The sequence below is a fragment of the Anthonomus grandis genome, chromosome 10 (genome assembly GCF_022605725.1).
Source record: "Anthonomus grandis grandis chromosome 10, icAntGran1.3, whole genome shotgun sequence".
NCBI classification, from domain to species: Eukaryota; Metazoa; Arthropoda; class Insecta; order Coleoptera; family Curculionidae; genus Anthonomus; species Anthonomus grandis.
Genome location: NC_065555.1, coordinates 219,400 through 233,784, shown reverse-complemented (window position 1 = coordinate 233,784; position 14,385 = coordinate 219,400). Strand labels below are relative to the sequence as shown.

Sequence of the window (14,385 nt, the reverse complement as noted above, 5' to 3'; positions counted from 1 at the left end):
TAAAAATCCATCATTCGTCCGGCACGTTATGCCACGAATTGTTTTTGATTATTAATTGATTTGCCCTAAGGGCTTTTTGATTGGTAGGTCGGCACAGCATTGGATTAAGGAAAAAAAAACAACAACAATAAATCAGCGGCGAGATCTTCGAAAATACTGCAATGAAAAAGAAATCATCACTGAGGCAAGGATTGTAATAAGGGTTTTTTTACTTTCATTGTTTAATAATTCCTTACCATTGCTGAATAAATTCCGGTCCGATAGCGAAGACCGGTGTAGTGCGATTGGGCTCGAATATTCCATCGGTTTCGGTAAAATTTCCCATTTTGTGCGGCTCTTGTTGGTCCTGGGGGTCATTTTAATGTAGTTTACTTCTGGAACAACAAATCAATCTATAAAACTCATTAAACCGTCAGTGAGACGTTGATTGAAAGCTTTGCCCATCACATCATCTCACCGCATAAAAAATGTTTATTCGGCAGGAAACATAAATATTTCCGTTTTTATTCGCTTCTTATATTCGAATGGAATAATTTCGAGTCGAACGGATCGAAAAATATCAGCCGACTGATATCGGGAAATCGTTGGCCCGATGATAATAAAAATGTGATTTCGTCAGGACGAAGGGGCGCAATCGGTTTCTGATAATAAAAAAAAGAGAAGAAGATATCGCGTATCCTGTCTAACGTTACTTTCGGAGTAATATAGATTCGGATGGGTCTATAAAAATGGCAATAAAATGCAACAATAAAAGTGAAGCAGACATGACCAATATACTGTGATTCCGAATGAAGAAATTTTACTTTTGAGTTGTTACTGCTTGAACACGAAAGTCTATCAAAAAATAAATTTTCTTGGTTTAAGCGCACACGAAACATAACACATAAGTGATTTTTGGTTAAACTTGAGTGGAATGTTTAACTTTTAATAAATATGTCACAGTCTAAACGCACCAGAATGTCAAAAAAGATGGCATCAAAATATTTGAAAAAATTTAATTTGAATAAACTTGAGCGTCGTATTATTTTCGTCGATTATATTTTGTTCCCAAAAATGATCTAAAAAAGGATCTTAAAAAATGGATCACAATAGGCTTAATAATTTCCATTAGGCAGTTATTCAGAAACTACAATGCTGAACTTGAATCACAATATGAGATTTATAGAAACAATTTAAATAAATTAATAAAAAAGACAAAAAATAAATATTATCAATATCAAGTAGATATAAATAAAAATAACTTAAAGGGTATATATATAACATAATTAAAGACGCGACAAATGAAAAAGATAATAAGGCCGGTAATATTCAGCTAGTAGGGGATAATAGGGAAATAATTCACTCGGATAAAGACATATCAAACTACTTTAACAAATACTTCATAGCAGTAATAGATTTTAATAATCCTCACTCAATGTTTCTTAGCCCTGTAACAAAAAACGAACTTATTGAACATATATCCAGGGCCGTAGCCAGGTTTCTGTTTGTATCAGGGCATTGCTGACTATCATCAGGGCGAAATTTTTCGGCTCTACTTTTTTTGCAAGCGAAAAATGCATTTTTTATTTTGCAACCTTTTTCTACTTTTAAGGCATATTAAACAAATGTTTTTAATAAGACGACCTTTATTGAATATTATTGTTTGAGTTTCCATAACTACCGAACACATTATATAAATAACGTAAAAAACATAATACCAAACACAAACTAACCAATATAATTCTAATAAATGTCTGTAAAATAAATGGGATCTTGTAAAAGAGTTATTAAGTAAACTTACAGTAACAAAAAAATATAAATAACAGAAACATATAATTTAAAATCACTACCCATGTATTTAATCCTTAATTCTTTATATTGTTTGTTATATAAAATAAAAGGTCGACACGAAAAAAATAGGAGTCCATAAAAAAAATCTAAATTTAATTTACTAAAATAGGGGAATCTTTCTATTAGCAGAACTATGAAATTTTCGCAGAAATAATTCCATGTCTATTTCTCTAGCTCTTCTTCTCTCAAACGCTAGAAAGAAAAGGTCTGCCATTCGTTGGTGTTGCATTGAATACCTTTGACTTTTTTTGATTGCTTTCAATGAAGAAAAAGATGACTCGCAAAGTGCCGTGCTGCAACCGATGCAAATAGTTTATAAGTTGCTTTAAAAGCTTCTCTATGTTTATAAAATTTAGGAAATATATTATCCTTTGGTTCCATGCCGACCGACTCTTTGACCACCAACAATTCTTCCGCAGATGGTAGGGCGCTACCTGAAATAATAACAATTATAAGTTTGGTTAAAACAAATTGAGGTAAATTAACTATTTTTACCCAGTGGTTTTAAGGGTTGAAGTTTAACCAAATTGAATTCTTTGATGCTACTAATAGCCATTAATATATATCGTTATTGTCGGAGAATCTTTCGTCCAACTGAAAAAGTGTTAGATCCATAGCCTCGAATTATAAACTTATATTGCAAGCTACAATCTTTGGTCTCGTCCTTGTTACTGGGTAGGGTATCCATAACAAGAAAATCATTCAAGCTACGATTACATCGGTTTTTTCGTTTTTCGTCGGAATTTGTAACATTAGGTTCATTATAGGCTACCAGATTTTGTGCTTCATTGAAAATATCTAGAAAATATTCCCAGGTTCACAGCAATTGAATTTTATTTTTGACGCAGGTTATTATTTCGATTCTTCCTTGCAATGCAGCATCTGCCGGTTCCAATAATCCCAGAATTTTTTTCATTAATATTAAAGTGAATCTAAAGTCTGTCTTTAACATGACCGACTTTATTCCAATACTTTTAGCGATGTCTTTTCCAGAAAATGATTTACTTTGAATAATTTCGTCTAACGTTCTAATTATTTCTTTATAGTTAGCTAATAATACATTAATAATCGCCAAGTGGCCGGACCATCTTTGTTCTAGAAGTCGGACAATAGCCTTTCCTATATAAATACTTGAAACTTTGCCATGCTGAAAGAATTCGTGCAGCATTATACGCTGGTCAAAAAATACATTTATTACATTGACTTCAGAAACAACCTTCACTACAACTAAATGAAGCCAGTGGTTATAACAGCGAATGTAAGGAATACTTCTTTAAATCTCTTTTTGTATAAGAGCAGAAACTCCACCTTTTTATCCACTCATGACGCTGGCACCGTCATAGCACTGACTGAAACGCGAACGTTCAATTTCATATTAGTAAGCTTTAAACAGGAATACTTTAAATTTAGTTTAAATTACCAACAAAATTCAAGTTTTTTACTAATAAGTTCCTGGTATGTAGAAAATGTTTTTTTTAATTTTTTTAAATTTAATTTTTGTATAAATTTTTTACCAGGGCGGCGCTCTGATCCGCCATATTGTAGCTACGGCCCTGCATATATCTTCTCTAAAAAATAATTGTGCATCTGGTCATGATGGGGTATCAACAAGGGTCATTAAACAAACATGTACTGAAATTCTTGATCCTCTTTTACATATCATAAGTACTAAACTGCTTTAAAATATCGATTGTGTTACTCCTATATTAAAATCCGGCAATGCCACTGCTGTAAAAAATTACAGGCCAGTGAGCTTAATCACAAATCTTTCTAAAATATTAGAAAAGTGTATTAAAAAAGGGTTGGTTGAGTTTCTGGCTGCTAACCATGTCCTTCCACCACAAGAATATGGTTTTCTTGAGGGTTCTAGTACCAATGATGACTTTGACATCTGAAATTGTTAAAAATTTAAATCTGGGCAAAAGAAGAATTGCACTTGACTTGGCTAAAGCATTTGACACTGTTTCTTATGAAATACTTCTTAATGTGCTTGATTGTTATGGAGTTAGAGGAATAGTGCTACAACTTTTAAAAAGCTATCTTACAGACAGATATCAGACGGTTCGAATCAATAACACACTAAGTAGTGAATTGAGAATAGAAATGGGTGTGCCACAAGGTACTGTTCTGGGCCCCATTCTTTTCTTAGTTTACATTAATTCCATGTTAAAAATAAATATAGAGGGAATATCAATATCATATGCCGATGATACTGCATTAATTTTCAGTGGTAATAGTTGGCCAGAGATTCAACAAAAAGCAATTAATGGGTTCAGGGTAATTAAAAGCTGGCTCTGTGTGAATAAATTGTCATTGAATCTAATTATATAGCCTTTTCATTAACTGAAGCTAATAGACCTCCATTCTCAACTATATTAGTAGATAATAATAAAATTAATGAAGTTTCGAAAACCAAATATCTTGGGATAGTAATTGATAAGTATACCTAAAATGGGGTCCTCATATTGATTATGTGACGAATAGGATCAGAAATCTACATAAGCTACATAAATTTTTTCTTCTCAGAGATATATTTAACAAAAACCTTTTACAAACAATTTATAAAAATCTGATAGAAGCTGTGATTCGTTATGGCATATTAGTATGGGGTGGGTTGTACAACATTTATTTAAATAAGCTTAACATAATCCAAAAATCGATTCTAAAAATAATGTATAAAAAGCCTAGGAGATTACTTTTCACTGAAGAAATTCATAATGTAAGATGTATTTATATTCACACAGTTTCCATGCATATCCACAAAAATCAAAATAACTTAACATATATCAATGATATGCATGACACACGTGGTAGAGCAGATCAATTAATTGAAATACCTTTAAGTCGAAACAACATCAATTTCAAATTTATTACTTGGCTTGGGCCAAAAATTTACAACATTTTACCAAAGCAAATTAAAGACATAATTATTAAAGAGAAAAGTAAAATCATACATCTATCAGTATTATAAAGAAAAATTTAAAAGTATGCTAAATTAAATTAGGATGCAATGAATGTATAACGTAAATTGATATTATGTGAACTAATTTAAAATTTATATATATATATATTTTTTTTAATCTTGTTAACTATAATAAATTATTTATTTTGTTTTTAGCACACACAGGTGTTTGTACACCTAGGTGTTACTAAGAAATTTGTTATTTTTTTATTAAAGCATTTATATTTTAAAACAAATTATGTATTAATTAAATGATAATAAACGTGGAAGGATTACAGGGTGTACTGTATCCTCCTCCTCCTCCTCCCGTATTGCTTAGACTGTAAGCCTAAAAAAGAATTTAAAAAGAATTCTCTTATATACTTTCATCATGTCACACTCCAAACTCATCAGAATACCAACAGAAAATTCTGTTTAAATAAACTTGGGCATCATATTGCTTAGACTGTAATTTCATATAAATATATATAATTTTTATTAACTAAACTGACTGACTAAAAATTAATTTTTTTTTTAAATTTTTGTCATATCACAATCTAAACGCATCAGAATGTTGAAAAAAAAATCATTTTCGACAAACTTGAGTGGTAAGTTGTTGTTTAGACTGTGACTTCAAAAAAGTATGTTTAATTTTTAATGACTACAAATTAAAAGTTCTGAATAATTCTTTCACTTTCGTCATGTCATAGTCCAAAAACATCAGAATGTGAAAAAAAATTATTTTTTGATGACCTGGGGCGGCATGTTGTTTATACTGTGACTTTACAAATTATTTTCAATATTTAATGACTAAAAATTAAAACTCATTTGTTCTCGTTATGTCACAGTTTAAACGCATCAGAATGTCAAAAAAAATTTCTTTTTGAATAAGTTTGGACATGTTAGACTGCGACTTCAAAAAATTATTTTTAATTTTCACTTAATAAAAATTAAAATTTTTGAAAAACTCCTAATTTCGTCATATAACAGTTTAAACGCTTTAGAGTGTCGAGAGACATTTTATTTTGGACAAACTTGGTCGGCATGCGGTTTAAGACTGTGACTCCACAAACGTATTTTCAATTTTCAGTAACCAAAAACTTAAATGTTTGAACATTTTTTTCATATTCGTCACATTCGTGTCACAGCCTAAACATAACTCTCAAAAAATTGATTTTCTTAGTTAAAGTAAGACGGACCCGAGCACAGAAAACAGACCAAGGATTTTTTTCCTCTTTGTGTTCTGTGGACCCGAGACTGTGACTTTAAATTCTGACGATTGTGACGTAGCCACTCTACGTTTTCAATAAGAAAATGCCACGTCATCGGTAAACCTAACCTAACTTATATTTACCGAAGAAAAAAGTTTAAATCCAGTCAATAATGGTTTCAATCAAACACTAACGCTCGATTATACCGATCGCGTAACACTAATTCTTAACTCCAAAAACTGTCAATAAATTCCTCAATAGAATGACAGCGCGCCGTTGCCAAGACACCCAACTTAATATTATTAATGTTAATTAGTATTAAGAGGGTGTATTTGTTGTTTTATTGCGTTAAATTAAGTGGTAACATTAATTGTTGTTATTAATAATATTAGGGTCTATACGATGGATTTTTAACAATTATAGGGAATAAAAGAGTCAGGTGCTGTCGGCAAGGGCTCTAAATGCAACTCAGATTTCCCGCCATATAACGAGCAAACACGTCATTTGTTCTAATAACATATTTTCTACTTTTCCACGGGATAATCGTAACAAATGGTCCCCCACATTTCCATAGAGGCATAAATTCATATAATGCAATAAAGCATGGGCCGTATATGCGAACCACGCGCCGTCGACATAATTCAAGGTTGCCATCGTACGGCCGCACGAATTTCGAATGGGCCGATATTGTTTTATCGATCCGACATTGAGGGGGGAAGCAATAAACCCATCTAATCACTTAAAACCCTTATTTGGACATTCCTTCTTGTTTGGGTTACACACATAATATAAATATTGAGGTGCTAAAAGTGACAAGTTTCACCTCGAACTATACCGAACCTACTGTTTGTCAAGTTTGTTACTTGTCAACTGTCAAATTCTCTTGACGTAAGTGACAAGTGACAAGATTTTTGCTATAAAGGAGTAAATTAGGGCTGAGACACAATCACAAATTTATGTTTTAATTGTATGTTTTAAGCAATAGAGATTAAATATTAAAAGGTGGTCACAATGAAGTAGTAGTAGCTGCGCATTAAAGTATATAAAGGGCAAAATTTTGAAATTTTCAATGATTATCTTCATTTAAATATCATATAGCCTCAACATTAGTTAATATAATAAATTGTACCCTAATATTTCGATATCCGATATAATGAATATCTAGGTATTTTTTGGTAAGGCTACTCTTAGTTAAATCGATTAGAAATGCTCATATTATATATAATTAAGACATTAATCGAAACATGAATCATGCCTTCACTTGAGTGAGAGTATGTATTTTTTACAGGAATGTTAGATTATCGAAGATTAAGACACTGATTTTGTTAACCTTGATTCTTGAATTCTTAGATTTTCGGACTCCGAGACTCATTTTTGAGTTTTATTCTTGGATCATGAATCGTTGGATGAAAAAAATTTAATTTAATTCCGTAGTTTATTTTTAATTTCGAATTTTTAATCTTGGCTTAAGTTAAGTTAGTAGGTACAAATATTTGGATATACATTTTTTAAATTTAAATATAAATGTTGGATTTCTAGTCGTAGTTGTTGAATTGTTAGATTTCTGGACGTCTAAATTAAATTTTCAAAATTCTAAAATAAGTATTTTTGAGTTTCAGTCCTGGCTCATGAATCCTTGAATGCCAAGGGTAATTTTTTAATTCGATATAGCCCATTGATTGCATTGTCTTGGTATTTGAATCCTTGCATTATTGCGCTCCAAGACAAATTTTTAAACTTAGCTTTTGAATTGTTGAAAACAAGTCATTTTTTAATAAGTCCAGGCAGATGACACTATTGTGAGTCATTTTTTGGCACTTCCAGGCAGTTGAAAGCATCGATTTCTTCCAAGGAATTGTAGGAACGTTTAGTAGGAAGTTTCAACTGCCTGGAATAGTCACTTAATTTACAAGTATTTAAAGCAACTTTTCCAGACAGAAATTTTGAAGTAATGGAAGTTATTTTTTTGGTCTCTTCAGGCATTTGATACTATTGGGAGTAATTATTTGCCACTTTCAGGCATCAATTTTTTTCAGGAAATTGCCTGGAAGAAGTTTCAACTGCCTGGAATAGTCACTTAATTTACAAGTATTTAAAGCAACTTTTCCAGACAGAAATTTTGAAGTAATGGAAGTTATTTTTTTGGTCTCTTCAGGCATTTGATACTATTGGGAGTAATTATTTGCCACTTTTAGGCATCAATTTTTTTCAGGAAATTGCCTGGAAGAAGTTTTAATTGCCTGGAATAGTCACAGCTTTAATTTCTTTAAACAAAATAGTCAAAACTTTAATTTCTAGTTATCAGAAATAGTTTAAAATTGTTTAAATTGAAGCAGTTTAAAAAAATAAAAAGTTGATACTGTTCCACATAACAAACTGTTTGAAGTTTTGGAACATTATGGGGTAAGAGGAACTGCAATAACTCTAATGAAGAATTACTTAAAAAATAGACGACAAGTTGTTAAAATAAATAATACTTTAAGCAAAGAAGAGGTAATATAGATAGGAGTCCCGCAAGGCACAGTGTTAGGCCCGGTTCTGTTTATAATTTACTTAAACTCTCTTCTTAAAACAAAACTTAATAATGAAGAAATTATTTCATACGCAGACGACACAGCATTACTTTTTATTGGTACAGACTGGGATCAAACAAAGCAGTATGCCGTAGAAGGCCTTAATCAAGTAAAAAATTGGCTGGAAACGTTTAAGCTAAGTCTAAATGTCACCAAAACCAACTACATTGCCTTTTCACTAACTGCAGCAAATAGACCCAATTTTTCTCAGTTTTCTATTGATAGATATAATCAGATCAAGGAAACAGCTCATACTAAGTATTTCGGGATATACACTATCGGACAAAAGTAGAGAAACTTTTTAAATTTGCGTTTTATTTGAATACTTCAAAACTAATGCAGTTCTACACATAATGAAAATCAACAATAATTGTTAAGACTTAATTTGTATAAAGTAAAATAAATTGTAGAAGAAAATCCTAAGATTTAATTTAATTAAACAAAATATTTATGAGACAAAAGTAGAGAAACTAAATTTTATTCCAAAAGTACAAGTTATTTCTTATTTCTATCTTAGAAAAATTAATAGTAAGTAGAGTATCCCTTATTGGCAATCACCTCGCGGCATCGATTTGGCATGGATTCCAACAGTTTCATAATGGTTTCCTCTCCAATAGAATTCCAGGAATCTTGTAAAACTTTTATAAGATCATTTTTATTACTGATCTGATGTTGCCTTACACGCCGGTCTAGTTCCTCCCAGAGGTTTTCAATCGGGTTAAGATCGGGACTTTGCGCAGGAAAGTCCATAACCCTAATATTTTCCGATAAAACCAATCTTTGACAACCTTTGATTTATGTTTGGGGTCGTTATCTTGTAGGAATATCCAAGTCAAAGGTAAATTATCCTCAGCAAAGGGTAGCATTACATTTTGTAGGATGTCTAAATACACAAATCGATCCATGATACCCTCAATGATGTGTAATGGTCCTGTACCGAACCCAGAGAAGCAACCCCATACCATGCAGGAGCCACCACCATGCTTTACCGTAGACTGTGTATATCTTGGATCGAATCTTTTGCCTTGTGGTCGATGTACCCATGAGATTCCATCGGACCCAAACAAATTGAACTTACTTTCATCAGTAAAAAGAACTTTTTTCCAGTCGTTGGTTGTCCAATGCAAATATTTTTGTGCAAAGTTGAGTCGGGCCTTCTGATTCTTCTTGCTAATAAACGGCTTTTTAGCGGCTCTTCTACTAAATAATCCTCCTTCCCTCAGTCGTCTTTGTATGGTCTTAGAACTAACATTAACACCAGGTAATTCACTTAAAATTTTATTTGCTGATTTGTGAGGATCAGACTGGGCAATTCTTTTTATCATCATTTCCATGTGTTTGGTTGTTTTTCTTGGGCGGCCACTTTTTTTAATGCTTTTTGTTGAATTTCGTGTTTTAAAATTAGAAATTGTCTTGCTAACAACGGACTTATGCAAATTAAGCGTTTTACTAATGTCCACTTGTCGTATACCACTCTTGTGTGCATCAACTATTTTTCTACGAAGGTCTTCAGGCAAATATCTTCCGCGAGGCATGTTGATTAAAAAAACTATGCAAAACTATCAACAGAACTCACGTAAAGCGAACTAAATACTAAATTTGGACGATTGATATTTAGGTTTCTCTACTTATGTCCATCCGAAAATATTTGAATTCTTTTATTGTAAATAAACAACTGATAAGAGGCATGTAAAATGCGGTAAAAAAACGCAGTTGTTGAGAACTACAATATTTGTAGTAAATATTTAATTTAAATACATGGTTTCCGTAAATCAAAGAATTTTTAGAAGTTTCTCTACTTTTGTCCGATAGTGTATGTGGATCAGAATCTTAAATGGCATGTACATGCAGATTATCTGGCAAATAAACTAAATAAATTGATTTATAAATTTTATATACTTAGAACGTTTCTAAATATTAAGGAACTTATTATAATTTATAAATCACTCACTGAGTCAATTTTAAGATATGGTATTTTAGTATGGGGAGGATTATATAACAATGCTTTATATAAATTAACTATTGTCCATAAATATATCTTGAAGACTATTTTTAACAAATCAAGGCTTTTCCCTACAAATCAACTTTTTACAGAACAAGCAACTAATATAAGGACATTATACATTACAACAATATGTACATATATTCATTTTAAAACTCACATAAGAAACCATATAAATCATATCCATAATACAAGATCAAGGGCTAGAGGTGATTTATACATTCCTAGCAGTTTAAAAAATATAAATTTAAAATTCTTTGTATACTTAGCACCAAAAACCTATAATCTTTTGCCTTGCACATTAAAAAATTTAGCAAGGAATGCAATAAGTATGTCCATAACCATTACCAAGATTTTGCCACTGTTTTCTAATGTAGGATAGTTAGTTTTTATACTTGTATATAATATGTAATAACAAGTGTTATGCAATTGTTGAGAGACGTAGGTGCTTAGGACTAAAAGGACAAAAATATTTCATTTAAAACTAGGACAAAAAATATAAAATCGAGAGCAGGATTTATCACAATAGTTTTAAGGTTAGTTAAGCAAGTTTATTACTATTCGGAAAATAGAACCAACTTTTTTTTGAAACAACAGCGCACACAGGTGTGTTATGAACACCTAGGCGTTAATTTAAGATAGATACAGTGTAATAATATATATATACATTTTTTTTTTGTTCGTACATAATTTTTCTTTTTATAAAATTACTGTAAATAAATGTGGCAGGGAGTCAGGGTGTACTAATCCCTCCAAATAATAAATAAAATAATAATAATAAAAAATGACGATGTTCTCATTGGTGGAATTCTAAAACCTAAATCATAAAATTCAACAAATCGGTTTTTTAAAATTCAATTCTTAAAACATAAATTTGTGATTATGTCTTAGCCTTTAGTATTTTCCTGTGACGTTTGACAAGTGACAATTATGAATGCGACGTTGCCAACATAATATCAAACAGCGTAAAAACTATAGCATATTAAAAGATTACCCATAAAAATATGCGTATTTCGTTTCAATCCATCCTAGCAGCAGCAACAGCATCGTCATCAATTCCGAAATTACTCGAGATGTTCATTATAGAGAACGAGGAATAGGAAATAAGTTGAGGCGGCGCGGCGGTAAGGGAGGTTAAGTCCCGATAACCTCATCGATAGTAGATTTAGCAAAAAGGGAAATGACGGTTGTCACGGCAGCCGCAGCTCGCGAAGATTTTCCACGATTTCCATCGGGGCATTTGTTCGTAAAAGAAAATCCGTCTCGCGGAGGAAATTGAGCCGAAAATGGCGGGAAATTGCCCGAACTCGAATTGCGGCCCACCCCGCGGGGGATTAAATCTCCTTGTAATATCTGATGATGCCTCGAAGGTGACGATTTTACCCGGAAATTTCCTGATGAATTGGCAAAATGGGAATTTCAGCTTAAGAATTTTTTCTTTTTTACAAATAACACTTGACATAAAAATTAGAGGAACACTACCGAACTGTACAAAGTTCCTATAAAGGGAATTATTATTAAATTGGACGGTAATGTTGCGAGTGACAAAGCACCCTTGACAGATGATAGCAAGGAAATAAATGAACGTGAATGTGATAGTGGGGTGAGGGAAGATTCCTTCTTACAAAAAATAAAAATCTCTTTTTAATTCAGAATTAGGTCATGAACAGTAAGGAGAAAGCAGCGGCGGGTATATCGATATCATCCCCCAGGAGCTACTGTACCCCCGACCTGACTGAGGGTCTAAATATAGAAGACGGCCCATTTTAAACATTTATAATGTAGAAAGAGCGTGCTCTAATCCCGAACGAAGGTTAAATAAAACGCAAGGGCATCATGAGCTTCCAATAACATTTAGAGCCGAAATTTTATTAGTTCATTAATACAAACGAGACATTTGATATTTTTCGTTTGTTGTATGTGTATCTATCAGTGTCATTTTGGCAACGCCGCGCGTTATTTTCGTTTGATGTCTGTCATCTGTCGACTGTCACTTATCCGTTGTAAAACAGAGTCTTGAAAGCATGAGCGATTTACGGAATACTCCTCGAAAAGCTTCTACCACAGATATATCTGTGCTTCTACTCTTCGACACATAGATGGCGATAAGAGAGCGAAATTGCCTGCTCCAGACTACAGGGACTGCCAAGCATCCGATTAGTCATATAAAATACGGCTATTTTCCATTGTTCTTTAGTTTGCGAGAGGCTTTCTTATTACTTCTATGGAAAAACTAATTTATTAAACTAATTTTGCCCAAAATCTTAACAAAATTGATCTCATATTTCGCAAAAAAAAAAATTTTCCAAATGTTATTTTCAAATTTTTTAAGTTACCCGCTTTTATGATGTCACAAACCTCTGCTGCTCCGCGACATTCAGAGGGCGCAAAAGTCAAAGTGTTCTATTGGCTCTTACAGCAGTTTCCTATCTAAGCAATATATTAATATGTGGTGGTAAAATATTTGTTTGCGACCTTGCCACCAGGGTTGCCAGGTGTGGCGCATTTGCGCCAAAGTGGCGCTTTTAAATTTCAAATGGCGTGTCAAATTTTGGTACATGCGCCGGGCGCCTAAAGTGGCCCTTTTGTATTTTGTATCGTGCACCTTGATTGTAAACTAGTCAAAAGAAGCATTGGTTTTGGTTGGTTCTTAATACTATTAATTTCATAAACAAATCCAACTACCAAAAGGGATCGTCTGCCATTCGCCTTTGCATGAGCGTCACCGTAAACTGGACTTTAGCACTACAGATGCTTATGACAACTTTGCTCGTCAACCGTCAAACCGTGACAGTTGTCATGTTGACAGTTGACATGGCGGCAACATTATTGTTTGTGGTTTGTGTTTTGAATTGAAATTGATTGATATTGATTGATTTTGCTTTATATATAGGATGTTTTTTTTTGTTAAATATTTTAGAATATTTAATTTAGAAATATGTAATATTTTTGTTGTCATTATTTTTATGAAAAAAGTTATTTTGTAGAATTCCCATTTATTTTATTCCTATATTTTAAAATAAAGCACACGATTCAAATATCTTGTTTTATAAAAATTCCTTCTTATAGCAAAATTAATTTGCTACAAAAAAGGTCCTATAGACTTTTTAGCTAAAACAATTAGGGAAGCAGGAATTTCTATTTCTTTATTTTTGCATTGTAATTCCTATGGTGTGTAATGAGATGCAGCACCCGATATAGAAAACGGTGAATAAAAGGAAATCCACATTTGTCCAATATTTGAAACTCCCGCTAATTTTTTAATAGTTTTTGCGTCCTGTCAAAAGGTGGCGCTTTGGTGGCGCATTTTAGTGTCAAAACTGGCGCGTGACAGTTAGTAATACCTGGCAACACATAACTGAATGGGCAAAAAAGGCGGTTTATGGTAATTAAGGGCATGTAATCAGGTGATATCGGATTTCTGATGTTCAAGCGAGAGACAGATCTGATCTCGTCGTCCCTTCGACCGCTCATAATATAATTTCCATTAGCCCAGGGCCAATCGGCTTTAAGCAGATTAGTTCGGGCGATACCGCGAAACCTCAATTATCCCAAATTGGGTTTCGCTACTTTCTGGTTATTTCGCTTGACGAATAGATTTTCCCTAAATAAATATTTTTGGATCCGTACCGTAATAAAACAAAGAAAAAACTATTTCTCCTCGATTTTCCCAAAAATCAGTTACAGTTAAACGACATTTAAAACTTTCGAATTTAATCCGGTTAAAGTGCCAACAAAGTAATAATAAAAGCGGAATCCGATATACACCGAGAACTTCGTCGCTTTTACAATGGAAGCGTGCGAAAAGTCTGACTTTCCGCTAAACTG

General features: G+C 32.6%; 1 protein-coding gene across 3 annotated transcripts in view; it reads right to left on the bottom strand.

Annotated features, from left to right (window-relative positions):
• LOC126741382 (muscarinic acetylcholine receptor M2) overlaps positions 1 to 14,385 on the bottom strand; it is a 37,867-nt gene that overhangs the window by 15,674 nt on the left and 7,808 nt on the right. For 2 of the 3 annotated variants that reach the window (XM_050447774.1, XM_050447776.1), the window contains exon 2: positions 237 to 374. In XM_050447774.1, coding sequence (XP_050303731.1) covers positions 237 to 325 — 89 coding nt within the window. In that variant the 5' untranslated portion in view covers positions 326 to 374. The remainder of the gene's footprint in view (positions 1 to 236; positions 375 to 14,385) is intronic. The other variant, XM_050447775.1, reaches the window with a different exon arrangement.